Source organism: Glycine soja, chromosome 20, assembly GCF_004193775.1.
Source record: "Glycine soja cultivar W05 chromosome 20, ASM419377v2, whole genome shotgun sequence".
Taxonomy (NCBI): domain Eukaryota; kingdom Viridiplantae; phylum Streptophyta; class Magnoliopsida; order Fabales; family Fabaceae; genus Glycine; species Glycine soja.
In genome coordinates, this window is record NC_041021.1 from 40,742,367 (window position 1) to 40,764,321 (window position 21,955).

General features: G+C 31.0%; 3 protein-coding genes across 3 annotated transcripts; all 3 read right to left on the reverse strand.

The window, feature by feature from the left end:
* Positions 1-539: 539 nt before the first annotated feature.
* LOC114402941 (putative receptor-like protein kinase At4g00960) lies at positions 540-4,062 on the reverse strand. Its single transcript, XM_028365646.1, has 7 exons — positions 3,152-4,062; positions 2,779-2,907; positions 2,264-2,403; positions 1,947-2,157; positions 1,618-1,855; positions 1,147-1,297; positions 540-1,016 (listed from the first exon to the last, which is right to left on the reverse strand). The coding sequence occupies exons 1-7, from the start codon at positions 3,918-3,920 to the stop codon at positions 672-674; spliced, it is 1,983 nt and encodes a 660-aa protein (XP_028221447.1). The 5' UTR covers positions 3,921-4,062; the 3' UTR covers positions 540-671.
* A 6,999-nt stretch (positions 4,063-11,061) lies between these two features.
* On the reverse strand, positions 11,062-12,272 carry LOC114402952 (cysteine-rich receptor-like protein kinase 25). Its single transcript, XM_028365661.1, has 2 exons — positions 11,454-12,272; positions 11,062-11,252 (listed from the first exon to the last, which is right to left on the reverse strand). Exons 1-2 carry the CDS (start codon positions 11,908-11,910, stop codon positions 11,152-11,154), a joined length of 558 nt encoding a protein of 185 aa, XP_028221462.1. The 5' UTR covers positions 11,911-12,272; the 3' UTR covers positions 11,062-11,151.
* A 3,576-nt stretch (positions 12,273-15,848) lies between these two features.
* LOC114402933 (cysteine-rich receptor-like protein kinase 10) lies at positions 15,849-19,320 on the reverse strand. The gene is made up of 7 exons (XM_028365636.1): positions 18,421-19,320; positions 18,217-18,330; positions 17,676-17,812; positions 17,368-17,578; positions 17,022-17,259; positions 16,596-16,746; positions 15,849-16,472 (listed from the first exon to the last, which is right to left on the reverse strand). The coding sequence occupies exons 1-7, from the start codon at positions 19,247-19,249 to the stop codon at positions 16,128-16,130; spliced, it is 2,025 nt and encodes a 674-aa protein (XP_028221437.1). The 5' UTR covers positions 19,250-19,320; the 3' UTR covers positions 15,849-16,127.
* Positions 19,321-21,955: the final 2,635 nt, after the last annotated feature.

A 21,955-nucleotide genomic window follows, 5' to 3' on the forward strand; every position in this document is an offset into this window, starting at 1 on the left:
ATTGTCCTATATATTTGTGATTTTCTAAGACACGACACAGGTCTACTTGAGCTACTACCGGGATAGCCATATCATACATTTGATAATCAGAACACACATTACAGCTTACATGTGATCCAAGACATTCTATTTTGGTCGAAGAATAAAATTTGTTTAGTCTGAATCAGCTATTGTGTTTATTAATATTACCACTATGATAAAAATCTAGCGAGGATATTACTCAGTAATTGGAGCTTCATTAACTGATTTATTTAAAGCGTGGCTTGATCTAGATTGTGATGTGATGCACTTTGTCATTTGAGCAGTCAAACACCAGAGTTTTAAAACAATTTGTTGCTCAGTTGTTCAGATTGTATGGTAGTTTTGATCCTGCGTATCCAAAGAATGAATGCAAGGCGAATTCGGGAAACCAATTTTTGAACAATACTAAAGAAATGCTTTACTGTGGAAAGAGCAGCACCAATCAGCGCTACTAGTAGAATAGCCAAAGCATGCAGTTCAAGACCAGTTGAAGGTTATATTACAGGTTTCAGTCTCAATTTAGACAAAAGGACGTGTGGTGTATTTAAAAAAGATATTGCACGAACAAATTACATGAGTTCAAAGACGTTGTATTTTGGTTTAAGACAAGAATCATTAATGATGAATAAATTCACCCCCATGACCAAAATCTAGCGAGGGTGTAGCTCAGTAATTGAAGCTTCATTTTCTGATTCTTGAACAAGTATGAGTTTACTTGATCCTGTTTCCCTTGAATTATACTCCCGTGACTGCATGTCTGGAAGACTTACAGTTCTATTGTTCGTATAAAATGCAGGTTCGGCAGGAATTGGGAGACTGAGAGAATAGGTATTTAGCATTTCTATAATGGCTGCCATGGTTGGTCTGTCAGCTAAATTTTCTTGAACACAGAGTAAACCAATATGGATGCATCTCATCATTTCATTTCGTGAATTGTTGTTTAATGATGTATCTACAATATTTATAGCTGTTCCCTCCTTCCAGTTTCTCCATGACTGCAAAAAATTATTATTAGATCACGGATTCCACTTCTACATTAATGTTTTGCAGTATGTAATCTTCTAATCAGTAGTTTTAATTTTTAAATGGCAAAGAAGAAATAATAGTGACAAAAGGAAGACTTACGAAGCTTAGTAGATCCTCTACATTTTCCCCACGAAGAATGCCTCTGTTTTTCTGGCCGCTTATGATCTCAAGAAGCAGTACACCAAAACTGAAGACATCTGATTTCACTGAAAATTGTCCATGCATTGCATACTCTGGTGCCATATATCCACTACATGCCAATACGGATAAGTTTAATAAGTCATAAATGTTATGCTATGACTTCTCACGGTCATAAATTTTCATTATGTTTCAGTTGCTACCGCCAATGATATTCATAAAAAAAAAAACTTTAATTTTGAATTCCTATTACAGTAAAAGTTACATATCTCTCAGCCATACCGAGCTTAACTATTATAACAACTTAAAAGTTAAACTCTTTAAATAATTTATTAATACATGATTGGGCGATAAAGTTAAAAATTCTCATTGAGGGTTTATTGAAATTAATCTCTTAATAATCAATAAGCTATAGCACATTCTAATACTTACTAGGTACCAACAATTCTATTTGTATTTCCTTCAGTTTGATCCACTAAAACCAGTCTTGCCATGCCAAAATCAGCTATCTTAGGATTCATCTCTTGGTCTAAGAGAATGTTACTTGCTTTGAGATCACGATGTATGATACGCAGACGAGAATCTTCATGAAGGTAGAGAAGGCCTCGGGCAATACCTCTAATGATTTTGTAGCGCCTTTCCCAATCCAATTGTGCTTTCAAGGTTTGATCTGCATATATAGCCATCTATTTTAACACTATGAATAGTTGCACTTTGTCTTGAACCAGAAGTGAAATAATTATGCAGTCATTCAGATGTACCAAATATGAAACAATCAAGGCTTTTATTAGGAACAAATTCATAGACAAGTAGCCTTTCTCTTCCTTCTAGGCAGAAACCAAGTAGCCTAACTAAATTTCGGTGTTGAAGTTTGGCCACTAAAAGCACTTCATTTTTAAATTCAATTTCTCCTTGGCCAGAATCCCTTGACAGCCTTTTGACAGCAATCTCTTGTCCATTGGAAAGCCGACCCTGAAAATAGATCACAGTCAAAGATAGTAGTAAATCTTTCTCGACCAAGTTACAGGATATACCATGTTTTGATGAAGGTTCATCCAAATGAAAAGTGTCATCTTACTCTGTAAACAGCTCCAAATCCGCCTTGTCCAAGTTTATTAGAATCAGTGAATTCATTTGTAGCAACTCGTATGGTGTCAAAGTTGAAATGCAATGACTCGGATAATGTAATTTCATCTTCATAATTATCTTCTCTTTTAACTTCATAAACATAGGGACACGGGTGAAATTTGTGAGTCATTCAGATTTGACCAATAAGTGCAGTCAAAAGATAAAACATTGAGAGGTGTAATTTCTCAATAAAGAACCAGAAGGAAATGGCTAAATTGGTTTCCCCATTTATCTTTTCTTATTTCTGGCTAGAAGTGTTTGAGTAAAGCATGCTTTGAACTATTGAGACATTTATTTAATATTGTCTGCAAAATGAATTGTATCTTGCAAGGAATACTGCAAGGCTTGTTGAAAAGAGTTCAGTGATTTATGTTAGACTACTGCCCCTTTAAATTGTAAGACTATTTTTAATTTTTAATTTTATAACGAATGACAGTAAATACATGTTTAGAGCCTTAGACTTACATTCAAAAAAATTTCTTGGCTTCTTCACTCTTAGATAGATGCAGAAAAGAGTGAGCACCAAAACAACACTAGCAACTGGCACTACTATGGCAATGATAGTTCCATTAGTTCGTGATGTGTTGCTCTTTCCTGCACAAATCGAAATCCTCAGTCCAGCGATTAAGATTAATAAAATATCTAACATAGAAAAGGTCACACCACCAACATAAGCCTGATTTTTGAACGCATGCACTTACTTTCCTTTCAATAGATGAATAAGTAAAACAACAGCTCACAAAGAGGAAAACGTTGAAATAAAAGAGAAAAGTGAATCATTAAGTCAATTCCCGGGTTCTGTTGGGTGGCTCTTGTTGTAAAAAGGTGAGGCAAATACCTTGTGAAGTAGGGTTGTCTGGGTCTATTCTCACCAATGGTCCGTCGAAGGAGTAGGGGTCAAATCTAATTCTACAACTTGGTTTTAAAACATTGCCTCCAGCCTTGCCACTACAACAATTTGGGATTTCTGCGATAGCTTCTTCCAAGCACTTCAAGCATACTTCCGATGACAAATCAGGCGTGCACTGCGTAAAAGCATATACGGTTTGAAAGCTTGGAGCAGGTTTGCTAGCCCTTGCATACTTGCGACGAGAGTCACCTGATGCAGCTGTGCTTGATAAATTCCTCATCAGGCTCTCCAGCACATCATTGAATTCATCCACTGAGCCCGTTACATTCTTCAGGTAAACGATTCGCACCATAGGTTGAGTTTCTATTAGGCCAAATATGGAGCGGTTAGAGTAGCGCAGCATGCACTCTGCTCTCCAATCAATTGCCTCTTTCTGGTTTGGACACTCCTTTGTGAGAGCGACTCTGGAATCGTCTAGGCATTTGAGGCATTCAGTCAGGTTTTGATCGCCTCTACATAGTCCAATGGCGTATACTTTGTCTGGTTCTTCTTGCCCAAGTGATAAATTGTAGAAACCATAGTTAATTTCTGCGTGGGAAGAGAAGCTGGATAGGAGGGTGTTGAGGTTGTTGTGGTAGGTGCTGTTTATTGTGTAGTTGCCTTTGCTGTTATCACATCTCTGGGCACTGGCTTGTGATGTAATTATGATAAAGAGACATAAAACAAAGGAAAGGAGCCCAAAAGAAACAACGGCCATTGTAATTGTTCCCTGGGATTCAGAACTCACAACTCACAATGAAGGAGCTTTTCTTTTCGGGGACTATCGAATGGAGTTGGTATTGGTCCCAATATCTTTTATTTTTGTTATTGGTCCCTAATTCCATCAAAATTCTAAGATGACTCAATATTATGGCATCATATTTTCCTTACACAAGAAAGATGTGAATTTTATATACAACCAAATTATGATTTAGTTTTGTAAAAAAACTGTACTCATTTTTATGTAACAAAAATACTATTTGGAAGAAATAATAAAATCATAATTTTATTATGCAATAAATTAAAGCGTGGCAATACTATGAAAGTTTGATTTTATTATAATTTTATTTATCTTTTGTTCGTAGAAAAAAGAAGCATGTATTGGAATCAAACTTTAATTATATGAAAGTGTAAAAATTAAGTATAATAAAATTATGATTTCGTTGTACATCAATAATAATAAAAAATTATAATTTTATTGTATGAAATTTTACAACTGAATCATAATTTCCTATGACCATAAAACCAAAAAAAAAAAAAAAGCATGACAGAGTGAATGCAGGGTGGGGTGGTAAAGGGAAAAGTAGGTTGATTGGCGGGTAGGAACAAGAGCAATTTTATTGAGTCAATAATAGCTTCTTTGAATGAATCCAAAATAAAAGTCAAAGTCATATCCAAACTTTTTCTACATAAATCAATTATCTATTCTAAATTTCAACAAAAAAAATTATTTATTCCGAAAAACAATATATATTCCGGAATAACTAAAATGTATTAAAAAAACGTGTGAATTTAATGTCTAATACGAATTAGAAATCCATTATAATTTGTAGTTTCACACTTTTTTTATGCATTATGAATTCGATGATCCATTAAGATTAACAGGTCGGGAAGAAAACGAATGGTAATTCTGAAACTCTGACAATTATAAAATTAAAAGGATGGATTCTGACTAAAATATATATAGTCAATTCGTTCTAAAATATATGATGTTTAAGATTGTTGCATAGATATTAAGAAAAATAAGTAATTTATGAAATTTTATAAAAAAATATTAGACAACTTCATAATATAATTTTATCTCTCGAATTAAATACTAGTCATTCATTAATGCTTTAAGCATTAACTAAGAATAATCTTGAAAAAAAAATGTAACATTAATTTTGTAAAATTAATATATATTTTGGAATAATTTTTTTTCTTTTAAATATCACATATTTTGAAATGTAGGAAGTATGTTATTATTTATTTTCTTGAATTTTAAGATACATTGATTAGGAAAACCCATGGCATGCTTGATTTAGTATTGGTGGACAAAACTTCATATCAATCTTAAAGCAATGCAGTGTAGGTCAAGTAACACGCTATTAATAATGTGAGTGAGAATAAAACACGTCCTTTGATTTGAAGATGCCTTAATTGCTTTCCTTTGAAACGTTCAACCATTACATTGAAGGGGATATTCCAACTGGAAACAGATTTTAGTAATTTTTAACCTGCCTTAACCTCAAAGAGCAGCAGTTATATTGTAATTAAAAAATTATAAATTGATTTGAAGAATTTTGTAATATTTAAGAGATTATTTAACATTATTTCTAATGGTTTAGAAATTACTTTATAATTTCTTTTTACTTTAAAAACCACTTAAGAAAGCGTAATACTTTAGAAACATGTTTCATTAAAAATATTTATACATAAATTTTAAAATATTAATGTCAGACACACAGGAAAGGTATGTAATCCAAAATGTTGTTATTTTAATTATAAAAGAAACATATTCTCAGTTATAAATATTAAAATTATCTCTTTTATAAAAATGAACAATATTAAATTATTATTAAGTGTGAATTATGTAATAGAATTGGTGGTTGTGTTAAACGGTTTCTACGCGTTTGATCGGAAGACATGGTGGTCCAGTCACGGCGCCGGTGCGCCGTCACCCCTGCACTGTGCAACGGCGTTCACTTTGTTTATGCCGCTGCCGCTCGAGGTGGCGTAGAAACCGTTGGTGTTGAAAGTTTGGGCGGTGATGATGGTCAAAGAAATGTGAAGGTTCTGGCTGTATCGGCCGATGGTTGTGTAGTTTCCGATATCGTTGTTGGAGTCACAGAAGTAGTGGAAGTCTTGGGGAGTTTCGTTGGCGTTTACTTGAGATATGACTGTGGTTATGAAAAGGAGACAGAATATTGAAGATGTGGCCTTAAAGGAGAAACGGCCAGCCATGGTGGTTGTGTTATGGGAATAAGAAGTGATCACAATTGGATGGTTGAATAAGCTTTTATAGGCGAAGGATATGATGAAGAACGTGATCGTTGGGTGGCTTCAAATTGGCGGACATCAAGTTCTAATTAACACTTGTGAAAGAGAGAGATATGAGAAAAGTTCACATATAATTAACATCATTGTATATTTGTATTGGAACATTATAGCCTGGTGGATAGATTATTTTTAATTATTAGGAGTACTGGTAATTGTGGAGGAAATGCAAAATGACAATGATTCCACATCCTTTACTTTTCTTGTCTAAACACTTTTATGGCTTTTAGGGGCATAAATATGAGTTTTTTTTTATCCAACCAGGTGATTTCATAAAACAATATACAAAATTAGTATTGTTTTGAAATTATTTACATGTTACTAATGATTTTTGTCACACGGGATTTATGAGACACCAACCAAAGTGGAGCATTTGCTGTTGGTTTGTTTGCTTGTAGAAGGCGTCACATTGGTGAGCCAAACTTGTTCCGGTGAAATGTCAACAAAAGTAGTATAATATTCTTAATTATGACACTTCACAAGATATTTTACTTAATATCTTTATTGATAAAAAAAACATTTTTATTGTTGAGAATCTTTAAGTGATCAAAATCCGTTGCTGGAAATCTTGTCTGAGATTTCGACAATATGCTTCAGTTACTTTTTATAATCAATGATTATTCCTACAAAAATTAAACTAATAAGAGACTTGTTAGTGCATTTTTTTTTCTCCCTCGCATACTTTATGAAAAACTTCATAAAAAATCACTAATTTCATATTTATTGAAACATGTATAATTATAGAGTTCTTACGTAATAAATTATATATAAATATATATAGACTCTGTGATTTAATTGTTACAAATTAAATATTTAAACAAATACAATAACAAATTTTATTGAGCATGTAAAAAAGGCTAATGAGGTAGAATATATTTTATATTATTTCTACACTTCAATTATTTGTAGAATCAAAAGTGTAAACATGTTTATGGTAAATTAAAGTAGTGTAAACTTAGTGGTTTTTCTATATTTTTTATCATAAAAACTGCTTTAAGTTTGAAAAAATACTTCTGTGCAATAAGGTCGTGTATTCATAAGTTTGCATAAGCTCCTGAGAAAATTTATTTACTTCTTATTTTCTTTTTCTGCATGTATTTATTTAATTTGATTTATCTAAACAAGGCCTACTATTCAACTTTTTAAACGTAAGTGCTTTACTTTAAAATCTATAACTTTTGTGATCACTAGTTCTTTTTTATATCAATATTTTTTTTTAATTTTTCTCTTTAAATCAACCATTAATAACGTATACACTAACTAAAATTCACGAAATTATTAAAATGAGTGATCCATCTATGTTGCCGATGATGTGAAATTATTCCTCCTCATTAATTAAACTTATCTTATAGTATTTATTTAAATATTTAATTTCTTAGCAATTAAATCCCTTTTTTTTTTTTTTTTACTAACGACGCTAAAATCACCCTTACTAGGTAAATAATTTCAAACAACACTAGTTTCATATATTGTTTTATGAGATAACCTAATTTGGTAAAAAAAAAAAGTCTAAATATACGAGTATTTAAGAATTTTAAATGGAAAATTTTAAATTATAATAAAAAAGTGAATAAAATAAATTTGAATGCTATATATTATATTTAATAATTTTAAAATTTTGTTAAGATTTTTTAGTGGGTTCTTTATAGTCATTTTTATTTGTGTTTTTATCTTTTTAGTAGCTTATAGGAGTAGATATGTTAGTTAGTTTCACTGTTAGAAAATTGTGCCCTAACCCCCGAAATTAGAGATCAATCACAAAGGGTGACCGATTTGCCTCCGATGACATTGTCATTTGCAGATACCAGCAAACAATTTTGAGACCGAAAGTTTCGGTTGTAAAAGAGGTTTTGCATATCGGGTTTTTTCATCCGATATCTTCGATCGCTGTTTCAGTTGCCGAATTCGACAGTGACTGATTTTCTAGTTGTGTTTCTGTGTTTTCTCATTTAGGGAGAATTTTAGCTACCAATGTGTTTTATTGGTTCCTGCAAGAAGGATTGGCCTTGGCGTTAACAAATTCAACACTGAGCATGATGACACTAGCTGTCAAAACCCTAAGTATTTCATTGATGTGTATATAGCTTTAGTAATCGAGGCAAGCTTATAAATATTAAGTTTAAATGCATTTTTAATTTTTATAATTTAGTATTTTTTTTTAGATTATTGTCAGACCCTAATTCTGTTTGGATCAAACAAGAAAAAAGAAAAAGAAAAGGAAAGGAAAAAGACAAAAATCATAGAAAACAAAAAAAGAAAAAATAAAGAAGAAAAAAATAGAGTAAAAAAGGAATAATGAAAAAAGAAAGAAAAGCAAACGTGCAAAAAAAAAAAGAAATATGAAAAAAAAGAAAAGAAAAAAAAAGAAACCTATAAAAAATATAAAAAAAACAACAAAAAAACGCATAAAAGAAAACAACATAAAAGAAAAAGAAAGAAAGAAAGAGGACATGTAAAAATTAAATAAATAAATAAAATAAAATAATAAAAAGAAATAAAATATTTTTTTGTGATTTATTGTGATCTCAAAGAGAACTCATTAGGTAATCCTTTTCTTCTCAAGGATCAATCCTAAGGTGTCATTTGACATTTGTGTCTGAAAAAGGAAAAGGAATATGAAGGTAATCCTTTCATTCTCACGGTTCATCATTCTCTTTTGCTCTCCCCTTCTCTTTTCCTATCCTTTCTTCCCTTCCTTTTGTCTTTTTTTTTTCTTTCGTGATGTTGCTTCATTCCATGCTATCTCGCTAGTGGGTACCTTGGCCGCTGACGAGTTTCCTGTAGATTGAATCGTGTTTTTTTTATTTGTTATTGTGTTTTGGTTTAGTTTTTATTCACACGTCCTGCAGTCACCTACGATTCTCCTTTTTTCTTGTTTTGGTTGTGCCATAATGCCTCCGACAACGCCTACACTGTCGTCCTGTCATCACCACCCATATGGCGATCTTGCATCACCAACCAGTGACGCGGGAGGAAGGCGCACCACCCTTTGTGGTAGTTTCCCAAACCGTTGCAGGATTTAAGTCATCTAGGGTTATTTCAACCTTGATTCCTAAATGCAGGGTGGGCCGGGTCGTCCTAACCCGGTTCCAACCCAACCCTAAAAAGAACAAAACAAAAACGTAAAAAAAAAAAACAACAACAATTGTAGTTTACACCTCTTTTTAATACATGCATTCTTTTGTTTTGGGCCCAATTTTGTGAAGTTGGTAATAAGACGAAAATGCTTTTCACACCACTTTTTTTCATACATGCACCTTTTTGGGCCTAGCTCATTTTTGTGAAGTCTGAACTAAAATAGAAACAACTATTTACACTCATTTTTTCCATGCATGCATCATTTTCATTTTGGGCTAGCCTATTTCTTTTATGAAGTTCGAAATAAAATAAAATTGATGGTTACATCTATTTCTTTATATGTGCACCTATACTATTTAGGATGGTGACTAGGTTCATCATGTCAGTACTTTGTTAGTGTTGACTAAGTTCAAGTCAACCTTTTAACTTTTTTTTAAAAATTATACATATTAGTGATTAACTATTTATTCTGTTGTATTTCTTTATTGTCTTTATCGTTTACTCTTGAATATGTTTTTTATCACGTTATTTTAATTAATACATATTAGTTAGTTTGATTGATATTGAATTGTAAATATCTCATTATTTATCTTATTTTTCTCACGTTTTTATCTTGCATCCTTAATTACTAAGTATATTCCTTACTTCTATTCTGTCATTTGCCATTTCCATTCTATTTATTTGATTTCGCAGTATTATGCCAAATATTTATTTATTTTTGTAAATGCGCATTAACATTTTTTAGTACACACTTACATTATGTGCACTCCATGTTGGGTCTGCGACTTGCTTGAATTAACAAAGATTATTACAAAACTAAAGTCTTTTCCAAAAAGGTAACATTCTAAAATAAATGATCACTCAATTTTCCTTTTTTTCATACATTTCATGTTGAGTCTTCGACTTGTTTAAATTCACAAAATTTACCACAAAATCAAAATCTTTCAAAATAAAGTTAAATTAACCCATTACACAAATTCTTTTTTCTGCAAAGAACTATATATGTTTGATTTCCTCATTACACATCAAGATACGTAGGAGTGAGGATAAATCATTTGTCGACCCAAAATTAAAACTAAAACAAATAAAATCCTTCTTTAATATATATATATGATTTCCTTTTCTAAATAAAAACAAATAATATAACAAAATATAATTCATGTTTTCAAGAAAAGATAAATAACTAAAAATCATTTTATTTTAGCACACTCGATTAAAGATTGTTATTTTTATAATAGACGTGTGAGATGCTAACATCTTTTTTCGTGCGTAGACGACTTCTCAATTCTTTTACTTAAATAGTAAACTATTCTTTTTTTTTTGTTTTTTTTACGTTTTTCTTAAATAAATGTTGATGATGACTTCCTAAGATTTTATTTTTTGGAAAATAATTTATTTATTTATATTTCTAATTCTTTTATTTCACCGTTCCATCGTGACTCACTTTGCGACAATTATTGTAAAATAATTTTTTTATTGTTAGTCTTAGTAAAAAATATTTACTTTTAGTTCTTAAATATTATAGATATTATTATCAGCCGTGAAAAATATTATATAAAACGTCATTAGGATGAAAAAAAATTAAGGACTAAAAATACAAATTAATTTTCCAAGATTAAAAACTAAAATACATTAAATTATAAGCATTATAAAGATATTTAAGTCTATATATTATAAGCAAATTTCATTTGCATTACAATAATAAAATATACTTAAAGATGATATGAATATAAATGCTTGGTCAGCTTCCATCTAAACTTTCCAACTGGTGCTTGCGTTATGCAAATCGTAGTCAGCATTTTTGTAGTTCGGTTTGGGTATAAAAAACGTTGTAGTCAGCATTTTAGTGCTTTCAGATAAAACTGAGCACCATACCAACGATAACAAGTGGCAGAGTTAATTACGGGGACAGTTCGTGATGCAGCGTTGCTGTTTCCTGCACAAAATCCGAATCCTCAGTGAGACAGTACTCCACGGAGTAATTTAGATTAATATAAAACACCATTGTTGAAATTTTGTTACCACGTATAGACTTATAGTTTTAATTAACACAAGCACTTATTTTTGCTCCATCAAGTTAAAATTAAATAATTGGCGTGCTTCTGTTGAAATCAATTAATAAAAATGTGAAGAGTACCTTGTGAAGAAGTGCTATTGGTGGACGAAGTATTCAGTGTGGATGGTGGGCATAACATTGGCGTAGGTTCGTAGAAGCTGTAATTTTCGTATCTAATACTACAACTCGGAGTAAGAACTCTACCACCTATCTTGCCATTACAACAATTTGGGATTTGTGAGATAGCCCTATCCAAGCAATCAAAGCAATCTTGCTGAGACAAATCAGGAGTACACTGCACCATACCATATAGTGTTTGAAAATTTGTAGCAGTTGCATTATCCGTAGCATACTTACGATAAGAGTAACCCAATGAAGCTTCGTCTTTGAGGTTACTCATTAAGTTCCCGAGCACTTGATTGAACTGGTCCACTTCAGTTTCATTGTTTACGTTGACGAGGTAAACAGCAGGGTTAGGTTTCATGACGCCAAATATTAAGCGGCTTGAGTAGCGCAACATGAATTTGTCATAATACATAATTCCCTCTTTTTGGTTTGGACAACGCTGTGCGTGAGATTGCCTCTGGAATAATTGAGACAACTAATTAAGGCACTCATGTGGCTTAAGATCTCCTCTGTAGAGCCCAATGGCGTTTACTTTGTCTTGGTTTTGACCATATAAGAAGTTGTACAAACCATAGTTGATTTGTGTTGGAAGATAGAGTGGTTAAAAGGGTGTAGAGATTGGTGATAGGCGCTATCGTGTGTAGTTCCCTTCGTTGTTGTCACATTATACAGTTGGTGGCTTGGCTTTGGCTTGAGATAGGATCATAAGGTGACAAGAAAGAAAGGAATACAACCAACAAGAAAATACTACTGCCATATTATGATTGATGTTTTAGTATTCATCAGAATGATAAAGAGAATGTGATGGAAGCTTCAGTTAAGATTAATGACGTACGTACGTAATTATAAATTCTATTGGCAATGCCAAAAAAGGTGAAGTGATTAGTTGATTATATATGTGCTCTTGGTTGTAGGATAGGTTGGTAACCCAAAAAGATTTTAAAAAATATCTTTATATTCATTCGTGTAATGTGGATTGAGTATTACACTATTTATAATAAGTTTGATATTGATATATTGTAATTATAATTTCTAATTTCTTATATTAATAGTTGATCATCTTATTATTATTATTTTTAAAAAATTAATTTAAAATTAATGTTAGTATTTATTTATGCATAATATTAATGTTTATATTATTATGCATTGATGTATCGATATGTCATAACTCCCTGTTAAAAAATTTGATAGTATATCATAAGAAAAATCGTTTAGCAAAATATGTAATTAGTTCTAAATAAAGAGAATACAAAAAGTATACTTTTATATTACAAATAGTTTTTTAAAAAAATATAACCATACAAACTCAGAATAAGTCAATATGATAATGTGAAACTTTCTTGCACTTTTGAATGAAATGGTGGCTTGTGGAATCCAAATGTTTGACGGTTAAAATATATGGATCGATTGACCAAGTTTTCCTCAACTTTGATGACAAGTTTTTCTCCACAAAAATAGCGCTTTAAGGACAATTTGAAATATGTATATATATGTTTTTCTCCACAAAAATAGTTCTTTAAGGACAATTTGAAATGTGTATATATATGTTTTGCATCAAAGCTTCAAGTACAAGCTAGATGTATTTTTTTTTTCAAATTTTAAGTATAAAAAATAAAAATTCATTTAAATTATTTCACTAACTATATATCTTTAATATCTATATATAAAAATCATCTTCTTTTTTGCTGGTGTATATATAAAATCATCTTCAGACGCGTTTAATATAATATTATTATTTTATTAATTTATATTTTGCCGTTTTCCAACATTACCAAAAAAATAGTCAATAAACTATTAATTGTAGTTAAGATCATTTTTTTAAAAGCTTTAAGCGAAAAATCTAAAATATTTAATTAATTAAGTGAAAATCACATATACGTCGATTAACTAGCCTGAAATTGTGTCGGTTAAATTAATGATTTGAGTTTTGAATATATAGTTACATTAAATAGTCTCTAATGGATTATAGCTACGGTATAAAAAAAAGTAAAAATTGCATGAAAAATAATTACACAATCAATAAAGAAACTGAAAAAAAAAATATCAGATTCATTTTTGTATCCTCATTAGACTTAATTCTCACACGATTTTTACCATGATTATTTTTCTTGTCATTTATGTTTTGAATGGTTTAAATAAAAAAAACATAATGATACTGATTTTCTTGAGTTTTAATGTAGGAAAAATTAGCAATAGAAGAAGAAGCTTCAAATTTCAGACTCGAACTTTAACATTTCCTTCTTGTTTAGAACACAGACTCTTGTAATTTGATCTCTATCAGTTAAATTAGAATAATTAATTCTTATTTTAAGGTGAAAAGGTTAAATATGCACATACAATTATGTTTTTAATTTTGATCATTAAACAAAAAATCTAATAATCTATATTTATAGTTTTTATTATTCATAATAAACAGTATCCTCGTTTAATAACCTTTATATATCAACTTCAATCCTTACATCACAGTTTAACAAAAAATTAATGAATGAGATTAAAATCTAATTAAAAAAGTCATGCACATGTCTTCTTTCTCCGTTTTAGACATGGCAATGGCAAGAAAACCTATGTGGGTACCCGCTCAAATCTATCCCAATTTTAACGGGTAATATTTAAGTTGACCAGGTATGTATTTAATGGGTAATGGGATTACTAGACCCGTTCCGATCTCGAACCCGAACCCACCCACCACTTAAAATCTTTAGAATTTTTGCATAATTTAATCAAAAGACATAAAATTTTTATTACTAGTTAATTTTATTTTAGAATTTTTACATAATTTAATATTATTTTCTTAACTATTTTTGTAGACACACACACTATAATAAATTTATTGATATATAAATAGTTAAAAATAAATGTTTAACCATCAATTTATTTTTTCTAAAATTAAATATTTAATATTCATTTTACAAAAAAAAATATTTTTTTAATTTAAATTGTGGGTGAGACAAGATCGGGAATACCTGAACGGTACGGAGATGAGACAATGAACTGAAACCCTTCAGATATCTTAAAAAGTCAAGGTAAGAGATTAAAAAGATAATACTCATACCCGTTCCGCCCCAATACCATATCTCCTCGGTTTGCAATGGATGATGGATCCTGTTCGGTTGCTCCGTAATTCACGTGGCAACACGTTTTTTCTTCATTCACGTATCACATTATTTACTGCCTCTGCCATATTCTTATGCTCCACCCCTTTATTTTCGTTAACACATCGATTCTTAGTCTCGAGAAACCGTATTCTTACACGAAAGTCTGACATTGAAGTTATGAACTCTCGTGACCCAATTTATTTATTTATGTTAATAAAAAAAATAGTAAGTTCTTTCATATTTAACTGAATTATGCAAAATATTTTCATTAATTTAATTTACATAATTTATATAAATCATATTTGTGGTTGTAGACTATAGTTAATTACTATTCCAAGTCAACATTGATCAGCCTCCGCCGCCCCGTGGACGGACTCTATGCAATTTCCATATCTTTAACTGGCAATGAGTGCATTGTATTACATTTTCCAAGTCAACTCAGGTCAATGCATTTTGCAGCGTCTTTCCCAATACAAGTCTGCACCACTTGCTAACTTTCCCCTTTCCCAGCCATAATGAAATAATAAAAAATATAGAAGAAAAACCACTATTATATTACCACAGGGCACAAGTTATAATCAATAGTGAATAGGAATTTCTTTTTATATTAATAATTAACTCTGTCAGTGATATGCTTCAAAAATAAGTACCGCCATTATGGTGATCTTATTAAACAGAAATAGAAGTTCCACTTATTTATTTGTTGAAACTTGTTCAGATGCAAAATATTTGCATTCAGAAAATGGAGGTGTAGATGATCGAGGAAGATTAATTGTAGATTCGTAGTTTAAACTATATATTTCTCCTAAGACTTATCAATTTTGTCCAATATATTCTTGAAGACACCACACAAAGGTCTACTTGTGCTGTTGTGCTACTAGCGGGATAGCCATTCATAGCATACATTTTATAATCAGAACATACATTACAGTAAGTTGTCTCACTTTGAATAAGAGAATGAACAAACTGCTTACATGTGATCCAAGAGGACCAAGATATTGTGTTTTAGTTAAAAAATTAATTTGTTTAGTCTGAACCAGGCTATTATGTTTCCGAATATCACCACTATGATCGAGGAATTTCTCAGTAATTGGAACTTCATTAACTGATTTTTTTAAGGTGTGGCTTGATCTTATTAATCATGTGATGCACTTTTTCATTTGAGCAGTCAAGCACCAGAGTTTTAAAACAATTTGCTGTTCAAACTATTGGACTAAAAGATCAAAGAAAGTTTGTTTGCAATAAACAGATTGAGTGGTTGTTTTGAATTTTGATCCTGTGTATACAAAGACTCAATGCAAGGGGAATTCGGGAAACTAGATTTTTAACATCAATGCAAAAGAAATACGTTAGTGTAGAATAGTGATATGATAGTATACACTTCAAGACCAGCTGGAGGTCATATGACAGTTTTCAGTCTCAATATTAAACAAAGAGATAGTTTGGTTTATTCAAACAAAAAGACATTAGGTGAACAAATTACATGAACTCCAGGACATCGATGGTGAATGAATATCAATTCCACGAGCAAAATCTAGCGAGGGTATGGATCAGTAAAGTCATTTTCTGCTTCTTGAGCTGATTTAATTGTTAATTCTCTTGATCTTGATTCCCCTGAACTATACCCCCATGACTGCGAGGCTGAAATGCTTCCAGTTCTACTGCTCACATAAAATGCAGGTTTAGAAGGAATTGGAAGACTGAGAGAGTAGCTATTAAGCATGAGCATAATGGTCGTCATTGTTGGTCTGTCAGCTAAATTTTCTTGAACACAAAGCAAACCGATATGGATACATCTCAACATTTCATTTCGTGAATTGTTGTTTAATGATGGATCTACAATTTTTACAGCTGTCCCCTCCCTCCAGTTTCTCCATGCCTGCAAAAAAATTGTTATTAATTGACAGATTCCACTTTATATTAATCTTTTGGAGATCGTAATCTTCTAATACATACTTTTAGATGACAAAGAAGAAACCATATGAAGAAAAGGAAGACTTACGAAGCTCAGTAGATCCTCTACATTCTCCCCATGACGAATGCCACTGTTTTTATGGCCGCTTATGATCTCAAGAACCAGTACACCAAAACTAAAGACATCTGATTTCATTGAAAATTGTCCATGCATTGCATACTCAGGTGCCATATATCCACTGCATATCCATATGAATAGGTTGAATCAGTTGTAATGCCAATGATATTCATAACAAAGCTTCAATTTTGAATTCCTATTATTGTGAAAGTATTTTGCATTATCACTCTATCATACATTAAATCTTTATGCTTATAACTACTGCTTAAAAAGTCATACTTTTTGAACAATTTAGTAATACACGATTAGGTGATAATGTTAAAAAATTATCCTTTGATTATTGATTGAAATTAAACTCTTAACAATTAATAAGATATAACATATTCTAATACTTACTAGGTTCCAACAATTCTTTTTGTATTTGCTTGAGTTTGATCCATTAAAACCAGTCTTGCCATGCCAAAATCTGCTATCTTAGGATTCATCTCTTCGTTTAAGAGTATGTTACTTGCTTTCAAATCACGATGTATAATACGCAGATGAGAATCTTCATGAAGGTAGAGAAGGCCTCGCGCAACACCTGTAATGATTTTGTATCGCATTTCCCAATTCAATTGTGCTTTCTTGGTTGGATCTGCATATACAGCCATGAATTTTAGTGGTATGTGAATATGTAGTCTTTGTCCTGAACCTGAAGTGAAATATAGAGCAACAGTCTAATTATGCAGTCATTAAGACCTACCAAATATGAAATAATCAAGGCTTTTATTGGGAACATATTCATAGATGAGTAGCCTTTCTCTTCCTTCCAAGCAGAAACCAAGTAGCCTAACTAAATTTCGGTGCTGAAGCTTGGCCACTAAAAGCACTTCATTCTTAAATTCCGTATCTCCTTGGCTGGATTCTCTTGACAATCTTTTGACTGCAATCATCTGTCCATCGGAGAGCCTGCCCTGAAAATATATCTGTCTGGTTAATATTTTGCTAACAGGTGGTATAGCCGTTTTGATTAAAATGTGATGCGTATCTGAATTTGACCGAGTTATTTACCCTGTAAACTGCTCCAAATCCACCCTGTCCAAGTTTATTAGAATCAGAGAAGTCTTCTGTAGCAACTCTTATTGTGTCAAAGTTGAATTGCAATGACTGAGCAATTTCAATTTCATCATCATCTTCATGTTGTTTAACTACACATGGGGAACGAATTTAAACTAGTGAGTTTTTCAAATGTTAGGATGTTACAACACAAGCACAATAGTCCAGTCAAAATGGAAATTTGGGAGGTATAAATTCTGAAACAGAATAGAAACGGAATATAGCTCCCTATTTGTTATCTTTGCAGCAGTGACATTACTCATGCTTTGAATTATTAAAAGCAAAATCAAATTTTATCTGTATAATATATTGTATGTAGTTCAATAGCAATGACTATTTATTGGGAAAATTTACTCTAAATTATGACAGATCATATATGCCTTTCTGGCTTTCTACAATGATTTTTCTCTATATTTCTTCATATTTCATTGTAACAATAGAGGACGAGTAAGTTGAAAATAAAAACGTGACAAGTAAATTGATATTGTGAACTTGCCTAAAGAAGTTCTTGCCTTCGACCTCCTTGAATATATGCAGAGACAAATGAGGGGAACAACAACAACAGTAGGAACAACTATGGCAATGACAATTCGTATTGTGTTGCTGCTTTCTGCAAAACAAAAATTCTCTGCTGGGTGAGACATTTCAACATTAAGGAATAAGGATAACAAAATATCAAATAGTCTAATAAAGCAAGTACCTTTTGGGGAAGTGCTATTGATGGAGGGAGGAATTGCTACTGCTGGAGATGGTGGTGGTACATCTGGGTTTAAAATAGGCGTATTTTCGTAGAAGCTTGCGCTTTCAAATCTAATATTACAACTTGGTCTAAGAACTCTACCACCTATCTTGTCCTGACAACAGGTTGGGATTTTTGAGATAGCCCCATCCAAGCAGTCATTGCAGTCTTTCTCAGACAAGTCAGGGGTGCACTCTGCCATACCATATATGGTCTGAAAACTTGAAGCAGTTACATTATCCGTGGCATACTTACGACGAGAGTCACCCGATGCGGCTACACCTTTGAGGTTTCTCATTAAGTTCGCGAGAGCTTGACTGAACTTATCCGGTTCCGTTACATTGTTTATGTTCATCAAGGATTGGCTAGGTTCAATTTCCATGATGCCAAATATCGAGCGGGGTGAGTAGCGCAACATGCATTTGCTAGTGTTCAACCACAGAAGTGCCTCTTTCTGGTTTGGACAAAACTGTTTAATTGTGACTCTGGAATCATTGAGGCAACTGCGGCACTCATGTGGCTCAACATCTCCTCTGCATAGCCCAATTGCGTTTACTTTGTCTGGGTTTTGACCATATGAGAAGTTGTAGAAACCATAGTTAATTTCTGTGTGGGAAGAGAGACTTGATAAAAGGGTGTTGAGGTTGGTGTTGTAGGTGCTATTCGCTGTGTAGTTCCCTTCCTTGTTATCACAGAATGCAGTGTGAAACATGCTGGCGTTGCCTTGAGGTATAAATTTTAGAAATAGACAACAAAGAAAGAAAAGATGAATGCAAGAAAGGTCTGCCATTGGTATGATTATGAATGAGCATCTATCAGCCAAAGGGTGCTGCTGTCAATTTATAGCCAAAATTTCCTTCCATCATATTCGTTCGTGTTCGTGTAGTTCTGATTTAATTATCAAATCTTTATTATGTGTTGTTTGATTTTGATATATTTTAATCATAATAAAATTATGTTACATTCACTTGTACTTTTTATTAAGTATTTTAATTTAAGTTTGATTTATTTAATATTTTTTATATATTATGTTTTTTTTTTTCTGTGCAAACTGTATGAGCTGATAGCAATCATGAGTCAAGATAAACTTATTGCAAGTGTCAAATTATATTACTTCTTTTGTCCCTATTCACAATACATGTTCAGTAAATTATTTTTTTACTAAAATATACTAATTGTCTTTTTCTCTAAGATTAGAGAAGATAAATAAGTTTTTAGTAAAGTTAAGGATGAATTAAAAAAATATTATAATTATAAGCAAATTTATAGCTAACAATTAAATAAACTAACTTTTTAATAAATATAAATTAATCAATTATATTTTATAATTAATAACGAAGGAATCAGTATCTGATTTATTGTAACTTCAAATCTAAAATAAGTCACCGATAATAATGTGAAATGTCTTGCATTTTCAGTACTCAAAATAAAAAACTTTTGAAAGATAGATTGGAACAAGAGTGGGTAAAGACAGGAGAGGAAAAGCAAACACAGAATACAGTCTCAAAAAGAAAAAGAGGACAACTTTTCTCAAACAATTAATATAAAAGGAGTGCGTTCCAAAGTTTGAATTTTGTGGAACTGGATTTGTTGTAATAGAATCACTTTCCTGCAATCTATACCACTGCTCTTTATCAAATTCCTGAATGTGAGAACCGGGTAATTGATTACAAGAGTTCGTAATCCATTAAAGAAAATGTAATACCGTTAATGATTTTCAATAAATTTTTAGCTACTAATAATAATTATATTCAAAAAATTATGTTAAAAATATATTATTAATATTTCTCGGTCAATCATATATTTTTTCTTAATTTCTTTGAGTTCCTTTCTATCCAAAGAAAGAAGAGGTTAATCTGAAAATATTAGACAATTTTTTTTTGACGGAAAAATATTAGGCAATTTAGCACGTAGCAAGTTAAATGCACGAATAATTTATTTAGTTGGGGTATAGGCAAATTGCAAAATTTCCTGTGTTCATAATGATCAGGAATAGGCAAATTGCAAAATTTCCTGTGTTCATAATGATCAGGAATAGGCAAATTGCAAAATTTCCTGTGTTCATAATGACCAGGAATCCTGTAACGTGTTTAGTCCACGTCAATATGAAATTTGCCTTGGCCTTAAATAGCCAACTAGAAAAAAATCACGTGCCCACCATGGGCTTATTTATACTTAAATAGTCAGTGTTGATCAAATGATAACAGTTAAATTATGCCTTTTTAAAGGAGGAAGGAGCCTAGAGATACATGTTTAAAAAGTACTTTTGTGCAATTTGATGAAGTTAATTTTATTGAAAAAGTTATTACGGTATAGCAAATAATTCTTTTTAATAATTAAGTTTTGTTGACTTGGTTATTTATCATAAATATTAACATGGAGAATATTAAAATTAGGCATGAGTGCAATTATTTGTATTATATAACTATTCAAAATGATTACAAGTTAAGAGTAAATATTTTGAGTGAATAACTTTGTATATGTATATTTTACGTTGGTTTACATAAAGAAAAAATGATTATAAAAATTGTTTGAAAAATATATATTTTAGGGGGTTAATGTGGAATGACTAGAACATTTTTATGTGACATTTTATATTTATGAAGTAGAAAATAAAAAATATTTAGGTATATATTAAAAGTATAAAATGGAAATTTATTTTATATTTAATAAATAATTTAAATTAACTTAAATATATGGTATCTAACATTAAAGAGAATAATAACTACCAAAAAAATTTAAAGAAAATAATAATGAAGTTAAAGTTTGTTTTAAATATTTTGATAACAAAAATTAATTCAAATAATTTGTCATAATGAAACTTAATAAGTGCATTAGAATTTGAATTATAAATTAAGTATCTGATAATAATTTGGAGTTTTTATTTTTGTTAAAAAAAAGATAATTTGAAGTTTTAATAGTCATGTTATAATTTCTAATTAGAATTTAATGCTTTTTTAAAGTTTAGTTTCTTACTTTATGTTCACATTCTTTCCCATTATATCATTTAAACAAAGGTTATACATATATTGCATTTAAAAGGGAGCTGGGGTTGCACTATGACAGATAAGCAATTGTGTTGAAAAGACAAAGATTAATAGAATAATATGACAGTGTTTGAGTGTCTATTTCAGAAAATTTATATACTAAATAGATTGAACGTGTAATGAAGTAAAAAAAAAAAGTGAAATTAATTAATAAAATTCAGAATCCTTGCTTTTTAAAGAATCATTACTGGACTGCGGTCTTTCCGCAAATGGATATAGAACAATTCAACCTCAATGTGAAATGGATTTATTTTCAAAGAGAAAAAAGAAAAACGTTGAATATTTATTTCTAATGTTTTGAATGAACGTTGAAATCAAATTAGAATTCTTTGAACATTTAACAGGAGAATATGTATTTCATTTTTATTTTATGGAAAATTAGCTTGGATTAGCAGTCACTAGGAGCAAAATTAATCCTTAATTTGAATGAGTTAAAAGATACTTACGAT

Bases quoted from the DNA above. Each gene is read 5' to 3' on its own strand.
- LOC114402941 (XM_028365646.1), bottom strand. From the start codon at position 3,920: ATGGCCGTTGTTTCTTTTGGGCTCCTTTCCTTTGTTTTATGTCTCTTT. The intron at 2,908-3,151 runs GTATTTGCCTCA...CGATTTGTGCAG, and splicing joins AGACAACCCTACTTCACAAG to GAAAGAGCAACACATCACGA. The intron at 2,404-2,778 runs GTAAGTCTAAGG...ATGTTTATGAAG, and splicing joins GCCAAGAAATTTTTTTGAAT to TTAAAAGAGAAGATAATTAT.
- LOC114402952 (XM_028365661.1), bottom strand. From the start codon at position 11,910: ATGTATTATGACAAATTCATGTTGCGCTACTCAAGCCGCTTAATATTT. The intron at 11,253-11,453 runs GTACTCTTCACA...GATTTTGTGCAG, and splicing joins CAATAGCACTTCTTCACAAG to GAAACAGCAACGCTGCATCA.
- LOC114402933 (XM_028365636.1), bottom strand. From the start codon at position 19,249: ATGGCAGACCTTTCTTGCATTCATCTTTTCTTTCTTTGTTGTCTATTT. The intron at 17,260-17,367 runs GTAGGTCTTAAT...CTGTATATGCAG, and splicing joins CCTTGATTATTTCATATTTG to ATCCAACCAAGAAAGCACAA. The intron at 16,747-17,021 runs GTAAGTATTAGA...ATGGATATGCAG, and splicing joins AAAAGAATTGTTGGAACCTA to TGGATATATGGCACCTGAGT.